This window comes from Hibiscus syriacus, unplaced genomic scaffold (genome assembly GCF_006381635.1).
Source record: "Hibiscus syriacus cultivar Baekdansim isolate YM2019G1 unplaced genomic scaffold, ASM638163v2 tig00109972_pilon, whole genome shotgun sequence".
NCBI classification, from domain to species: domain Eukaryota; kingdom Viridiplantae; phylum Streptophyta; class Magnoliopsida; order Malvales; family Malvaceae; genus Hibiscus; species Hibiscus syriacus.
In genome coordinates this window covers 707,734-722,860 of record NW_024062543.1, presented here as the reverse complement: position 1 = coordinate 722,860, position 15,127 = coordinate 707,734, and the positions used below count along the sequence as shown (strand labels likewise).

The 15,127-nt window shown below is 37.4% G+C and overlaps 2 protein-coding genes and 1 long non-coding RNA gene across 4 annotated transcripts; 1 reads left to right on the top strand and 2 right to left on the bottom strand.

Moving 5' to 3' along the window:
- Positions 1-8: 8 nt before the first annotated feature.
- LOC120211401 lies at positions 9-4,050 on the top strand. 2 transcript variants are annotated; one of them, XM_039209942.1, is made up of 8 exons: positions 9-93; positions 417-544; positions 761-940; positions 1,690-1,761; positions 1,845-2,044; positions 2,280-2,695; positions 3,225-3,409; positions 3,557-4,050. In XM_039209942.1, exons 2-8 carry the CDS (start codon positions 463-465, stop codon positions 3,928-3,930), a joined length of 1,509 nt encoding a protein of 502 aa, XP_039065873.1. In that variant the 5' UTR covers positions 9-93; positions 417-462; the 3' UTR covers positions 3,931-4,050. The 2 variants fall into 2 exon arrangements, with proteins under 2 accessions (XP_039065873.1, XP_039065872.1); XM_039209941.1 differs by having other exon boundaries at positions 36-81.
- Positions 4,051-5,281: 1,231 nt separating this feature from the next.
- LOC120211404 lies at positions 5,282-6,684 on the bottom strand. The gene is made up of 3 exons (XR_005524595.1): positions 6,577-6,684; positions 6,165-6,388; positions 5,282-6,087 (listed from the first exon to the last, which is right to left on the bottom strand). It is a non-coding gene; the product is annotated as an uncharacterized LOC120211404 (long non-coding RNA).
- Positions 6,685-12,581: 5,897 nt separating this feature from the next.
- On the bottom strand, positions 12,582-14,893 carry LOC120211402 (probable protein phosphatase 2C 60). Its single transcript, XM_039209943.1, has 4 exons — positions 14,512-14,893; positions 13,906-14,273; positions 13,222-13,458; positions 12,582-13,061 (listed from the first exon to the last, which is right to left on the bottom strand). The coding sequence occupies exons 1-4, from the start codon at positions 14,828-14,830 to the stop codon at positions 12,792-12,794; spliced, it is 1,194 nt and encodes a 397-aa protein (XP_039065874.1). The 5' UTR covers positions 14,831-14,893; the 3' UTR covers positions 12,582-12,791.
- Between the last annotated feature and the right edge of the window lie 234 nt (positions 14,894-15,127).

Sequence of the window (15,127 nt, the reverse complement as noted above, 5' to 3'; positions counted from 1 at the left end):
GTTTCCAGTTTCCACACAGCAGACGCCTCCAAATAAAAGAAGGGTTTAATAGGCGGCTATTCCTTTCTGTCAGTGGCGACTGGCGAGTTTTCAGTAAGCATCTCTTCCTTGGAATTCACTCGATCCCTGTAGGAACAAATGCTTAACGGCAGCAATTTCTTTAGTTTTCACTGTTAGAATCCTTTGTTTTCTCAGGAGTTGGCAAGCTCTTAGGTCTATTATGTATTTATCTGTGAATTTCTCTGGCATGAGTTGGTTGATTATTTTTGTTACTTTATCTTATGCACTCAAAACTCGTTTTTGTTGTTGGCCTTTTGTGTTTAATTTGCTCGGATCCTAGTTTCTCTTACCGTTTGTTAAGGTTTCAAATAGTTCCTTAGTAAATTACCTTATCTGATTGATATATTTATGTGTAGCATTCTTGAAGTTTTTTATTAGCGATGAGGTGAAAGAAAGGTAACAATGGATACTGAGCTTCAACGGCCTCTTTCTTTCCGTTTAAACCGCAGAGGAGATCGTAGTAATCAAAGATCATGTGCTGAAGGTAAACGAAATCCCTAATTTTATTTTTTCACTTAGGTTGGTGCAATGAAAACTTGGGTTATTATTATGGCATTTGTTTATGTTGTATATATTATATCTTTGTATTCTTTAAAATGGAGGGTAATTTGTATTTGTTACTTGTTTCGGTTTACGGATTATGATTTTTGGAATTACTTGATGAGGTGTAGTTTTGGGGATTTTATTTGTCTTGATGCAGATGATGGGGGTGGTTTGTTCTCTTCGGTAAGGTTGCCACAAGATAATCCTATGAAAACTGTGTGGAAGCAGGGCTTTTTTCGATTGGTTTTAGTCGCAGCCATTCTATGGATGTTGCTTATTCTTATTGTTTTACTATTCCATGTTTTGTCTTGCCAATCTTTGTTATCTTCCTTTTCAGGTATGATTTCATTCTTCTATTTGTTAGCTTTCTGTTGGTTTTTGGAAAAGAAATACAAATTTGTTTGTATATGAGTTAGAAGAATGAGAATGAAATGAACGGAGTATTATACTTACTTTTCTGGTATCTTGATCTAAAATTTGAACAGACACTGCTCTAGTTGCCAATGAGCTCAGTGAATGAACTAGGTTCAGTTTGGTGGGCTTTTTTTGGGTCCTAAAACCTGAAAGATGTTGACCTCCTTCACCGAGCTATTTTTTGTTCCAGAAACTGTTAATAAAGATTATGATTTGATTCACCACCAGTGGAAAAAATAATTCCACAAGCAGTGAAAAAAGGATTTAAATATGCCAGTCATCATCTTAAGACCGCTTGTGGACTTATTTATTTTCTACTGGAAATGTATCAAGTAATAACCCTTATTGTAAAGTTGACTGGAATTATGTTTCTGCATTGGACTATTGTGCTGTTACGTCAACATGTATGCTAAGACATGGCTTGACGTAGTGATGTCCTTTTCATTTTTTAATTAATTGGTCTGGTAAATACTTGGAAAAAAGGTTGGTTGGGTCCTTTCCTATATTAGGGAATTCTCGAAACAATTCAGAAGTTGCTTTGTCTCCTTTCTGTGTGCTTCACTTACATCCATTCTTGGTGAAATGTCCAGTGCAATATGAAATTATGGTTTAGAAATTGTAGCCATGTTTCATCATTCGTTCGAGATGATATATTGTTCCTTTTTTATGCAGCGATTTGCAAGAAAGAGGGCAAGGTAATCATCTCAAAGGACTCGCTTGGATTGACTCCAAAAGCAGAACATCGTAAGGTCATGCGAACTCTTCTTTTTCCAAATACTAATCTCTCTGCTTTTACTTTTAGTATTGATTGTAAATTGATCAAATAGGTTGTCCAATTCCAGTCGCTGATGACCCTGATAAAATAGTTATTCCAGAGGGAAAAACACCAAATGTAATTGTTAAAGATTTAATCTACATTGAGGAGGAGAGTTTGGTTAACAACGGATCTCATTCCTTCCCAGTATTTGGAGGTAACCAAAACTGGCAGCAAAGAGAAAAGAGTTTCAAATTAAAGCCAAGTATGAAGGTAAAACTTTTTTTTATTTTCTTTTAATCCTCTGCTCTTATCCATAACTAAAGCAAATAAGGCTCTAGATTGTGAGGATTGAAAAGGTTATTTTTCCCATAATTAGTTGTTAAGTTTCATATATTTTTGGGGTGAAAATGGCCTCACTCTTGCCTCTACACTTGCCTTTGCTTACCTCTTTTAGATGGCTGAAAATATAATCAAGTGATCTTTTGTATTCATTTTTTTCCTTTAGGTACCCTGCGGATTTCTGCGAAATGGCGGCGCTGACATGAATCCTTTGGATATTGAATATGTCAAGAAATGTAGGTTTGTGGTTGCATCTGGGATTTTTGACGGATACGATGTACCTCACCAGCCATCAAATATAAGCGCTCGTTCTAAGAAGCTCTTCTGTTTTTTTATGGTTGTTGATGAAGTATCTCTAAAGTTTATTAAAAAAAATGTGACCATCAGGAAAGATAGAGATAAGGGGATGTGGGTAGGCATATGGCGTCTGATCCCACTGAAGCATCCCCCTTATGATGAGCCTAGAAGGAATGGGAAGGTTCCCAAGATTTTAACCCACAGGTTATTCCCTGAAGCACAGTACAGCATATGGATTGATGGTAAAATGGAGCTGATAGTTGATCCTTTGCTTATGCTTGAAAGGTATGTTCACGTGTTATTGAATCGTTAAAAAATTTTGCCGTTTCCATATTTTCTACCTGTTGATGAATGAGACAAAAGACGATCTCTTTTAATTTAGCATGCATCATGGAAATCTTTATAAATTAGGCATACTATAATGTTATTGAATTCTTAAGAACTTTGCAGCTTACATATTTATTCCCTGTGAATGATTGAGACGGGAATACAATTACATCAGATTTATAGGTTTTGGCAAAGTGTGGCCATATTAAGATGCTCTTTAAAATTGGTTAATTTTCTGTTTATAGTAATAATTTTTATATTGAATGCAATAGTTGACAACTTTATTGATGATTGATGATAAACTGAGTAAAGATATTACTTAAAAGCACGCATATCGATCCTTTGATATAAACATAACATTTACCTGTTTGAGAGGAATTTTTGATCGAGAACCATCCTGGTTGATTTATTTTCTCACGAGCTATGTGAAGCTTGAATTATCATCTCGATGTAGAAACAGTTGGATTGAATCATTTCCTATTGGTAGGTACCTATGGCGTGATAAGCATACTTATGCGATAGCTCAGCACAAACATCATAGGAGCATATATGAGGAGGCTGATGCAAACAAGCGGAGAAAGCGTTATGCCAGACCTCTTATTGATCTGCAGATGAAGATATACTATTATGAAGGAATGGAGCCATGGAGTTCGAAGAAAAACACTATCAGCGGTATGAAGGGATAATCATTTTGCTTACAAGAATGTATTTCTTGTATGCCCTCTTTTATTAAGTCATCTGGGTTCATGAAGAATGTGTAGTATTGAGGCTATAGTTCTGTCGGTGCAAGCTAATATACGTCTTCATAACCAAATGCAGATGTGCCCGAGGGAGCCATAATCATAAGGGAACATACTGCACTCAATAATTTGTTCAACTGCTTGTGGTTCAACGAGGTTAATCTATTCACACCAAGAGACCAGCTGAGCTTTGGCTACGTCGTTTACAGGTTAAGGGGCTTGTTTAAGTTCTTTATGTTTCGGAATTGTGAATACTATTCACTTTTTGTCTTGCACCCGCATACTAGGGAGCATTCTTCTAAAGTAGAGTGGGTTAAGAATTTGAGCGAGTTTAAGGGAAGTGGTAGTAGCATGAAAGAGAGTAGAGGAGGATTCGGCTTGTGGACTCCATATCCAAAAAACCTTGATTCGGTTACCCTCCCACCAGCGGTAAGAACATCAAAAGCAGGCTGAGGCTTCTCAGTAGCTATCTCGAATTGTCTATCGAGCTCGAAACTATTTATCGAATGATACCTTTTATGGATCCATCACTGCTTAAGACTGATGGCCTTGTATAAATGACTGTATGATAGATGGGAACACTGCATAAGCGAGTGAAATAAGCATTTTGGTCCATGCAAGTTAGAAAAACAAGTAGATTAATTATTTTTTTAACAAATAGAAAAAATTGTTAGACGCACTTAATTAGAAGATATGACGTAATAATTTTAAGCAAGGTAGGAGATTCATTTAACCCATTTTTAGTTTAATTTGAATTGTTGCATCTGATTCGATTTAATTTTATACCTATTTTAAACTACCTCAGTGGTTAAAGAGATTGTTTGTATCACCAAAGAATATATCTATATTAAGCGTTTTTTTCTTTTTATCGGTTTCTACTTAGGGGAGGAGAAAGAGAATTTTATTCATAAGTATTAAATTGAATGTAACAGTTTGAATTAAACTACAATGAGTTATTAGTTAAAAATGTCAATTAAGATTAATTAACTGATGTTTGATTGATGATTAAAAGAATAATCTCTTTTTGCTTGTTTTTCTATGTTCGTTTTGAAAAAGTACAAGATCAAGCTGTGTGTGTTTAGTACAGGGACTCGGAGAGTATTTTTACTAAAACCGACAAAGAAGTTATAAAAGTTGCACGAATTAATAGGTCTCCAAAGAACAGAAACATGCCGTTACTAGTATTACATTGGCATTATTTTCTGTTTCTTTTTCTGTTTTTGGGTTCGAAAATGGCTGCATCAACACACTCTGTCCGGCCTAATCGTCTCTGTCACAGCTCCCTCACCACCTAATTAGAAGGGAATAAGATTCGACTTGAAAAAACTAAATTTCTTTTATTTAATTTATTACAAAATAAAATTCAATAATTTAAAAATTTTAAAGGTTAATAGATTGATTTTAGAATGGACTCGATGATGGCCCTCTAGTAAGGATAATCAAGAAGCTATCCCGCAGGTTGATTCATTGCCCCACCGTTTGAGATTTGAATTTTTTTAAGATTTGAGTAAATGTTTAAACTTTAGTTATGGTCCTGGGTATCGGACTTTGTCTGTGTGTGTTTCAGCAAGATTTGAGGTTTGGGACGATGAGATTTTAAACGGCAGTGAATGTATTTATAGAGAATTCGCAGTCTGGCTCCCGGGTGCTTATTAAAACCTTCTTCGACAATTAGCTTTTGTAATACTATGTTTTTTGTTCTTTGTAAATTCTGCTGTTTTCAATAGGAAGATCAGCTTTTCTTTTATTCTTTTGTCCAGAGAGGAAATGACTCGCGTATCTGTTTCCTTGGTTGGCTCCATTACTTTCATGCATTCCTACTAATGATTTTGGGTTTATTGTAACTCTAAGTTTTAGCTAAATGCAGCACTTGCAGAAGGTCTCAATCGGCCCGGAAAAGAAAAGGAAACTGATAATCTTGATGTTCTTGCAAAGATCTTTCATCAACAGTCATTAGACATGTAATTGTGGTGTTTACATCCAACCTCTTCCTCATCATATCCAACTGATCTTTCTTCTCCATTAGATATTCATCCTCCTGCTCCATCTCCGGCTCGGGTTTATACAATTATACTCCGTAAGCAGCTTGGATTCCAAGAACCTGGTTTCTTCTTTCTGGAATGCCATGGTCCTTCTATCAAGTTCTGTTGCCATACCATCGACTTTCCTCTTCTGTTGCTGCTCCTCCCCTTTCTGTGGTCACGGTTCCTTCACCTCCTTAGAAAAGCTTTTCAATGAAAAGGTGACCGCCTTATCCGGTTACTCCTCCATCGAAGTTAACCAGTGATAACATATCACAAGAAGTGGAGGCCCAGTACCTCCATATGGTGCACCAGAGCTCCTCCCCCTGGAATAAAATTCGACTTCAGGAACCAAGAACTTAGTTAGCCAACCATGAAGAGCTTGAATGTATGCTCTTTGAGCTGCAACATACTCGGAAAAGGAAGCACGCCAATTTCGAAGCTCGGCTTCGAGTTGAAGCGTAGCAAGTCGATGAGAATCGTTGCTGAACTTTCCAATTAATGAAGGGCAGGCGAAGATTTCACTTCAGAAAGAATTTTGTTTTGGGTTTCATGAGATTCAAGCATAACTTTCCCGGTTCGTGTTAGGCTGCATCAAAGGCAAGGTTGAATCAAAATCCAAAGTTCAGATGAAAATGTTGATTTTATGAAGATTCTTTTACCTACCCCTTCAACAGTTCAATAACTTGAGGCAGTAGTTCTTCATCTCTGAGTTTCTGAATTCTCTTCGAGATTGATTCCTCACTTCAAATCGGGATCAAGATTCATGCATACAAATCCTTCACTGCAGCTCTGGTTTTATCCATTGTAAGCTCATCATATCCCTTGACATCCTGGTTTCTTAGTCGATAATATTTTCTCTAGTAAATTTTCCTTGTGCTATCACCAGCCTGTATAGTAAATCAACACGTCAAACACTCGAATAATTATGTTCGAATATGTGTTAGAACACGAGCATTATTAAGAACTCAAAACGAAGCCTGAGTTATTACTATTCACACATTACCTAAAACCCTGAATTCTTTGTAAGAACAAAACGTTAACTTCACAAAAATTAAGATTAATTACTATTTTTTACCTTAACTTCGTCGTAAAGAGTCTTTTCCCAAGCATAAAGTCAGCCTAGTGTTAATGAATGACTCCCTGAATCCATCCCTCCATATCGATAAAAAAAATATCAGTCTTATATTCTGTACATGCTGATGAACTCTTTGAACTGGATGCCACAAGACTTATACATGATTGAGGCTTAGACAAAGTCGACCGATGTCATGTAACAGCCTGGATGATTTTAGTTGAGTCCTCTGCAAGAAAATTTGCAGAGCCATTGTGAGATAGGTCGCCCTATCTTCACTTGAGATGTTGGTGAAGTCAAGGCTGCCCCTTTGATTGTTTGAATCTAGGAAGACAACAAGGATCCTTTACAAGCAAGAAAACTCAAAATAGAATGGTTAGATGGAAATAAATGAAATGGAAAGATAAAAAATGGCAGTGGAATAGATAATGATGATGGTATGTTTGTTAGGATTTAGAGAAGTATTTGTATGGAGGAATGGTGGTATGGTGATGAAAGAAAGAATTATGGAAATGGTAGTGAAGAATGAAGGTAGTATCTCAAATAACAAAGGAATCAAACTAAACTATATTAAAGCTTAACCCTAGACCTTATAGAAACTTGAGGGGTGGTGTTTAAGGACTTTGACCCTTTAGGTATATTAAACCAAAAGAATCATAAGTATCAAGGTGGAAATAGATGGGGGTGACGCCACAAGCATAAGCTTGATAAGTTGATAAAGTTCACTTAAGAACTAAATAGAAAAACTCTCACAAATATTTTATAAATTAAAGTTGTATATTAAGGCTATTTATAAGCCTAAGGACGCATGGTGTGAATACAAGGCTTTAATGAGTGAACATTCATGGATGAATGTTCATCCTTAAGTAGATACAATGCACAGCCCCTATGCAAGTTCATGGACTAATTAAATAAATGAATGTTCATCCATTTAAGTGAATGTATCTTCATAGCCGAATTCATCCTCCCTTGGTGTGAACATGTTGGTTCATTTCCTTGCATGGATTTGGAGGAATGTATCCATGTAGGTTCGGCTCCCTTTAAAATGCATGCACCAAGTGTGAACGTGATGGTTTGTCTTCTTGGATGAATGTTCATGAATGTATCTTGGCTGAAATTTATCTCCCCTTATGTGCACCAAACCATTCGGCTACTTGAATGAATTTGCTTGGATGAATGTACATGGATTAAATGAATTCATCCTTCTTAAGTGTGAACAAGACTCTTGGCTGCCTTGGTTGAATGTACTTGGATGCACATGCACCATTCATGAATGGATCTTTGAATTAAATGGATTCATTTTCATAAACATGTTGAATTGTTCTCTTCACTTGGTTGTTGCCACTTAGTGTGTTCACATTAGACTTCTTTAATGCAAATCCCGTATGGATTTCCAGCCTGTACTGTCTTCGGTAATTTGGATATATCTCGAGCTCCCAAGGTCGGATTTATGTGATTCGAAGTGCGTTGGAAAGCTAAGAGACGGGAATAAGAGTCAAGAAGACATAATCACCCAGATATGCTTGGAACCAGCTCAAAAATCGCGAACAGTCTGACTTATGTGAACTGTCCCCTGGATTAATGTGTTCATATTGTGTACCTTGAATGTATTCAGCTCCCTTTAGTCTTCCCAGCTATTCTCCAACTAAGTTCAGCTCCCCTTTAGCTCATTCAGCTAACCTAATGGATGTCCCTTGTTCCCATATGTAATGGGGTAAGGGGAGGTAAGATAGTAGGCTGCCCCCACACTAGGTTGAGAACAGCTTCCGTAGGAGACCTCCAAAATATGAAATGCCCTCCATGGGACTTGATCCCACGACCTCAAGGTTAAGAACCTTGTGCTCTACCAACTGAGTTGGATGATCATTTGAGCTAACCTAGAGCTCCATTAAGCTCCCTTGAGCTAAGTGAGCAAGCATGACACTTTTGTGAGCTAACATGAGTTGCCCGGGCTTGTGTTTTCAATCGATGAGCTGCCATAAGTTGCCTTAGTTTCCAATATACCTATGCAAAGCATAAGAACAAGTATTTAGATAGGAATTGAGCTAGGATAATGATGAATGCTTGCTACCTTGAAGGTTATGAATGCAAATGAGTTAGGATTAAATGCAAAACACGACGTAAGTATTATATGAGCTAAGTATAAGATATGTGTGTATGAATTGAGCTAAGTAAAGATGTGAATGAATAAGTCATGCATGAATATAATATGTTATACATATAAATGACAGCGTATAATTCACAAGCATAGTCTAAAATAAGTAGTCAAGCATATTCACATGACATGTAAAGCATAAATAAGTAGATAAGTAACAAAATTAGGTAAGACTACCTTAGAATTAGTAAGGTAGACGTCCATGGTGTGATCATGTGTTGATGAAGTTTGGTCCTAGGCATGATCACATCACATTGGTTACTTGTTACAATATGAACATTAAGGCCATCAAATCGTGCTAAGGACCATGTTATTCAAACTCGGCGATGAGTAGGATGGGACTTATGTTAGACCCATATGTGCAAACGCAGGGCATGAGACTCAAAGATTTTGAGCAAAAAAAGCTAGTTTTTGTTGAACAAGCAGAAACTAACTAAACGTACATTATTAAAGCTTGAGTAAAGCTCGTATTCACCTTTAATTCCCTCCAAACCAGACTGCAAATGAAGCATATTAGCCTCCAACATTCTTGACACATCTTTCCCAGAATAATAAGCCCTGATGAAATAATCCTCAATAGCTTTCAAGGCTTCTAAAGCTCCCTCCCTTTATCTGGGCTATCAGTCACTGTGATCCTTTTTTGTTCTCCTTGGCTCACATGTGCCTCTTCCTTCGCTTTCAATACACCACTTTCACTCTCGTCATGCTCTCTCTTAGTATATTTCTCTTCAACAATGACAACTTTCTTCTCTGCCGCTCTTAAATCATCCTCAGAACGCCTCTTATATCCACTTATAATCTCTGGTCTAACAACATCAAACGGATTGAAAAAGTCCCAGCCAAAATTCCTATGCGGTGATGGCATTGGTGGTGGCATTTGCATATAAAAGTACCCACAATATTCTTGTTGTTTTTGTTGTTCAGTCACTTCATCTGAACTATCCGAGCTTGTTGAAGAACCACAAGACTCACAAGCAATGGCTTCGTGGGTGGTGGACTCTAAAGGTCTTTGTTGAAGCAACATTGTATTGGTTATCACGTTTTGGTCCGTGGCCGGTGGCGTAGGCGGACAAGGCGGTGGAAAAGTGATGAGAAAATGTGAAGCAGGTGAAGAATGGCGAGCTACAAAGAGCTTAATGGCAGCTGACACCACAAAAGAGCTCGGCCGTACCTAAAATGTGCTTCTGCAAGTGCATATCTTCTATCTACGGCTAACTTAATAAGGCGTTTCGACACAACCTCATCTTCTTCCTCAAGTTTTGAAGCAACACAACCCATTGAGTGGGGAGTGTTTTGCTTTGCCTTTTCTTTTTCTTTCTCTTTTTCTGCTGGTTTCAATAGGCGTAGAAGCTACTAACTTTTGAATATATGGGGATAGGGTAAAGAAAGGTAATCTTTTGGGGGAATCTAAGTGTTCTTTTCTGATAAAAAGAAGGATTGTCTGTAACAATAATGGAAGAAAAATAATGAGTTGGATTTACAAGGGTTTAATGTAGCTTTATGAGCAGTTCTAGAACCTGCAGAAGTACAGTAATATAAATATAAATGCACTTGTTAATATAAGTTACTTTATTAGACACTTACTAGCAAAACTTAAACTATATCTAGTTTTGGATAATAATTAATATATAACTGTAATGAAGAGAAAGGGCAAGTAGAACAGTAAATGACAGAGTTTAATGGGTACTGGAAAGAGATTAGAAAAGAACAGTGCTAAAAACATTAAAAATATATTATCATTTCCATTTTATAAGCAGACATGTTTCCTGGTGAGTAAAAAAGAACGGTCAAATCTAGTCTAGTTGAAGGAGAGTGATCACACCACTGCAACAACCCCAGAGAAGGTAAGAGAGTTCTGTCTTTTGCTTAGAAGTATGTAATGGATGAATCTTTTTCGTATCATATAGTGTTTCATGTTAGATTCTGTATTATATTAAGCTTATATTAAATCTTTAATGAGTTATTAAGTGGGGAATTCACAAAATCAGAAGATTTAACCTTGACTGTACTGGTCTTTACTGCTATTGACAAATCTCTTTAACAAAGATTGTTTTCTGGGCAATTGGTGAATAACAGTATTTTTTTTCTTGCATGGATTTGGAGTTTTGAGTGGTCATGTTTAGAAAATGAAGGTTCTTGTATGGTCCATAAATACAACAACAACAACAACAACAACAACAAAACCCAATTCCCATATGTAATGGGGTAAGGGGGAGGTAGGGTAGTAGGCTGCCCTCAACGCCAGGTTGAGAGTAACTTCCGTGGAAGACCTCCGGCAGTCAGAAAATTAAAAATATAGATAAAATGCAATGCATATATAAATAAATACATAAATACATAGTTGAACAGTATTCATATGCAGTCATTAATATCATATGCGCGTCTGTACTGGGCATATATCCCTGCAAAAAAAAAAAATCCCTGCGAAAAAATCTCTGTATATAGACAGAAACGTAAGACCCGACTAAATTTAAAAGTGGAGAGAATGATACACAGAAGTCAAAAGATAGCAAGCTCAGTTCTAAGCCTTCATAAATACCAATAACAGAAACGAATAAAAAATAAAAGTCATGGAAATTACTACAAAGGCATTAAAAGAAGACAGAGATGATACACCCTAGAGATGTGACCCACACTACTCGACTATCCTAGTCTTAAGTCTCCATACTTTCCTATCAGAGATCATGTCCTCGGTAAGGGCTAAATCAATCAAATCAGATCTCAAGCAGTCTTCCCACTTCCGCCTTAGTCGTCCTCTCCTTCTGGCACCGTCGACTGTAATCGACTCTACCCTCCTGACCGCATCAGACGGTAGTCGCCTAAGGACATGCCCAAACCACCGTAGTCTTCCTTCCCTCAATTTTTCGGAAACAGACACCACCCCCAAGGACATCCTAATAGCAGAGTTTGTTGTCATATCCCACAGAGTCCTACCGCATGTCCATCGAAGCATTCTCATTTCTGCGGTCTCTATCCTCCTTACATGATCCTTCTTGGTTGCCCAACATTCTGATCCAATGTATGGTCCATAAATGAATAATGTTATTCCAGAAAAACCTCCGACAAGTGTCATCACCCTCACTTGAAAAATTCGACTCAACTCGAAAAAATTGAATTTTTTATCAGTTTGGTACTAAAAACCTTCGCTCAACTCGATTCAATTTGGTTAATTCTCCCTTTGAATAGAACAAGAAATCAAAATACCTAACGACACTAGTCGAATAGAGAGTTGAAGGCTTCTTTTTTTCTTCGTTCAGTGGAGCAAATAGTTAAAAATCTTGGACAACCTCAACCTGGTTTCAGTTGTAAAGTGTACATCAACGTATCGTCTAGTTAATTATTTTTATTGAACCGTTCATATAATATCCATTTATCAAGTTAGATAAATGAATATGAACAAAATTTGTATGTTTTATTTAATAAATGAACAAACACAAAACAAATGTGTTTAATTCGTATATATGCATGAACAAATTCATTTATTAGCTCGATTATAAGCTCGTTTATTCAATTTTCATTTTCTTTTAATTTTCACATTTTAAATATTAGTGAATATAGGGATTAAATTGAACATAAGATAAATTTTGAAATTCAAACTGCCAAACCCAAGAAACTTAAAAACTAGTGGTGTAATTTCTTATTTTTCTTTGACCTGCAAGAAAATGGTGAAAAGGAAGTTTTGGTTGCGGAACAATGAAGGAACATTAAATTAACATGTTCATGAACATTAAATTAATTAATGGGATCTTGATATAAACCTGACATGAAACGTGGAGTTGTTCTTCACTGATCAGTACGTACAACAAGCCATGGCTTTTACAGAATCATTGATGGACAAAATGCACCAGATGAAGAACAAAAGGAGACTATTACATAGACTTGTAAGGGAACTATTCTCAGGTAAATTCAAACTATATTCATCGTCACCTTGTTTTACTCCTTTCTAGTTCTCTTTCGAGTGTTTCGGCACCGATGCGAAATGAAAAGTACTAGTTTCTAGTTAAAAGTCACAGTGTACATTAAAGAATTGAAGGCTTATTCCTTTTGTCGCTTTCCGGTATCATCAGGTACTGCCGGCTTCGGTTGGCATGGCACAAGGAGCCAGTGTACTCGGAAGCAATGTAACTACACTGCCTCGAACGGATATATTAGGAGCCTCAACGGAGGTTGCCTTGCTCACGAGGTTTGAGTTAAGAAATACCACGATTACCGTGATGTCGTCATGGAAATGGCGACGGACGCCGCTGTCAATCTTCTTCAGGTCGGAATACCTCATTTCTCTCTTCTTTGCTGCCTCCTGTAGAGCAGTCTTTACCAGCCTCTTCGCAATTCCCTTCATGTAGACCAAAGCCAATAAAAAGTTAAAACTTTTCTGTTCTTTCCGAATCCTTATTTTACGATGAAATTCTATATTCTACAATCAAATGAAAGTATCAGAGGGATAAAAGAAAAGATTACAGTTCATGACATTAAACACCGAGGCGGAAACTTACACTTCGAGGATGATTCTGAGCTATACCGACAGCTTCTTGATTGCTTAGGTGCTCCCAGAGCCCATCAGATGCAAAAATCACGAACTGATCATGTGGCTGCAGCTGGTGCACTGATATCGACGGGTCTGCACTCAATATCGGCTTTTTGAAAGGTTCGCAAAGGCGGAATTTAGGATATAAAGGCTCTCTGTTGAACTCAGCCTTTTTTAAATATACATCACCGATAGATCTGGAAATCTGAAACGTTGAGAATTCTATCAATAAAATTCTCAACAAAAAGAATTACTAGCATACTCAATATTTCTCAATCTGAACAAGAACTGGTTATTCTAGCTCCTTTGTTCATATGGTTACTCTAGTAGAAAATTGAGATGTAAGCAACAAATAAAAGAGAGTCCCATAAGCAAGGTCAGGGGTTCGAATCCTAGTGTTTGCGAATGGAGCAAACTAGGTTGGGAGGGTCGCCCTCGCCTCTGTAATACCCGATCTGGATTAGTCGGTCAACAGATCGGATACCAGTGATTAATTCAAAAAAAAAGTCTTATTTCATCTCTTTTTCCCTAACCATTTATGACAGCCATGAAAAAAGTATCACAGTTTAGAATTTGATGTTATTACTTAAACGATATAAGCGGTTAATTACTCGAAATAAAAAATGTGACCACTTAGTATAGTGAAACTTACCTGTATGATACCTTTTACACGCCACACATTGTGCTTCAAAACTACAATTTGTGGGTCATCAGGGTGCAATGATTGCAGCTCCCGTCTCACAGACTCTATGCACGCATTATGCTCGGCCGAGAGCTGAATGGCTAGAACCTCTCCTGTTGCTTTCACGGCTCTACCCAAAACAGCACGGGAATCGCCGAGGTTGGCGACATAGAGGGTTCCACCACAGATAACGCCAGTCAGGCAACAGGATCCAACAGCTGCAATTTGTGGTTTCATAGGCCACTGTTTGGTAACAAGAGACAAAAAACCCTCTTCTGTTGCTTGATATGCTTTTCGTATTACTTCAGCTGACATCGTCTGTTGCTCTGATGTGAACCCTGAACATAACAAATTTTACAGAATAACAAACATATCGGTAAAAAAGTGCAAGATAAAAATATCAAAGATAAAATCGGACACTACAGCCAAGTAAGCAGTGAGGCATAAAACGAGAAGGACACCACAGTAAATCCTTCAATCATTCCAAAACAATTGCCTATTGAATATTTCATTCATCTACATAATCGGTAAATAGAACTTAACTCGAATTTGACCGAGCAAAGGCTTTTTACTTACGTTTAAGATGTTGAAAGAGATGATCATTGATGTAACACGAAGTCTCTGGGCCCCCATGCCCGTCATACACACCAACAAAAGTACCATAGGGACCGCACTCATGTGAACTCAAACAACCAGACTCAAGCTGGCTCTGATCCTCGATTAAATTGTTGGCCTGAACCACTGCCATTGAGAACTCACCACTAAAGTGTTGCCCCGAGTCCTTGTACCACAAAAGCCCATCTTGGCGACCTCCAGCATCCGAGCTTCTGTGAATATCTCGATCTGAGCTTGGCCGAAAACAGGCCCTCAAGAAGTTTATAAACCCAGATAACATCCCTCATCTCCTCCAAAAAAAACCTCCAAATTCTCTACATCTAAATGAGCACCGAATACAACCAGGACTTACGCTCCTTTGCATCTCAACACGATAACGGAACACTACAGCAACACAAACAACAAAGCATACCAAAAGGTTTAACAATACTGCAATATGAAATTACAACTCAAAAACAACCAAATCAAGCAAACCTCAAGCAGAAATTAGTATCTTTCACTAGTCCTCAAGCCTTGATAGTACACTAAACTTGATAACTATATAACCAACAGCTAGCAGAGCAATAAATTGTGTACA

Excerpts from the sequence above, each read along its gene's own strand:
- LOC120211402 (XM_039209943.1), bottom strand. The coding sequence starts at position 14,830 with ATGTTATCTGGGTTTATAAACTTCTTGAGGGCCTGTTTTCGGCCAAGC. Across the intron at positions 13,459-13,905 it reads GTGTAAAAGGTATCATACAG|ATTTCCAGATCTATCGGTGA; the intron begins GTAAGTTTCACT and ends TCAACGTTTCAG. Across the intron at positions 13,062-13,221 it reads CTCAGAATCATCCTCGAAGT|GGAATTGCGAAGAGGCTGGT; the intron begins GTAAGTTTCCGC and ends GTCTACATGAAG.
- LOC120211401 (XM_039209942.1), top strand. The coding sequence starts at position 463 with ATGGATACTGAGCTTCAACGGCCTCTTTCTTTCCGTTTAAACCGCAGA. Across the intron at positions 941-1,689 it reads TTTGTTATCTTCCTTTTCAG|CGATTTGCAAGAAAGAGGGC; the intron begins GTATGATTTCAT and ends TTTTTTATGCAG. Across the intron at positions 3,410-3,556 it reads GAAGAAAAACACTATCAGCG|ATGTGCCCGAGGGAGCCATA; the intron begins GTATGAAGGGAT and ends AACCAAATGCAG.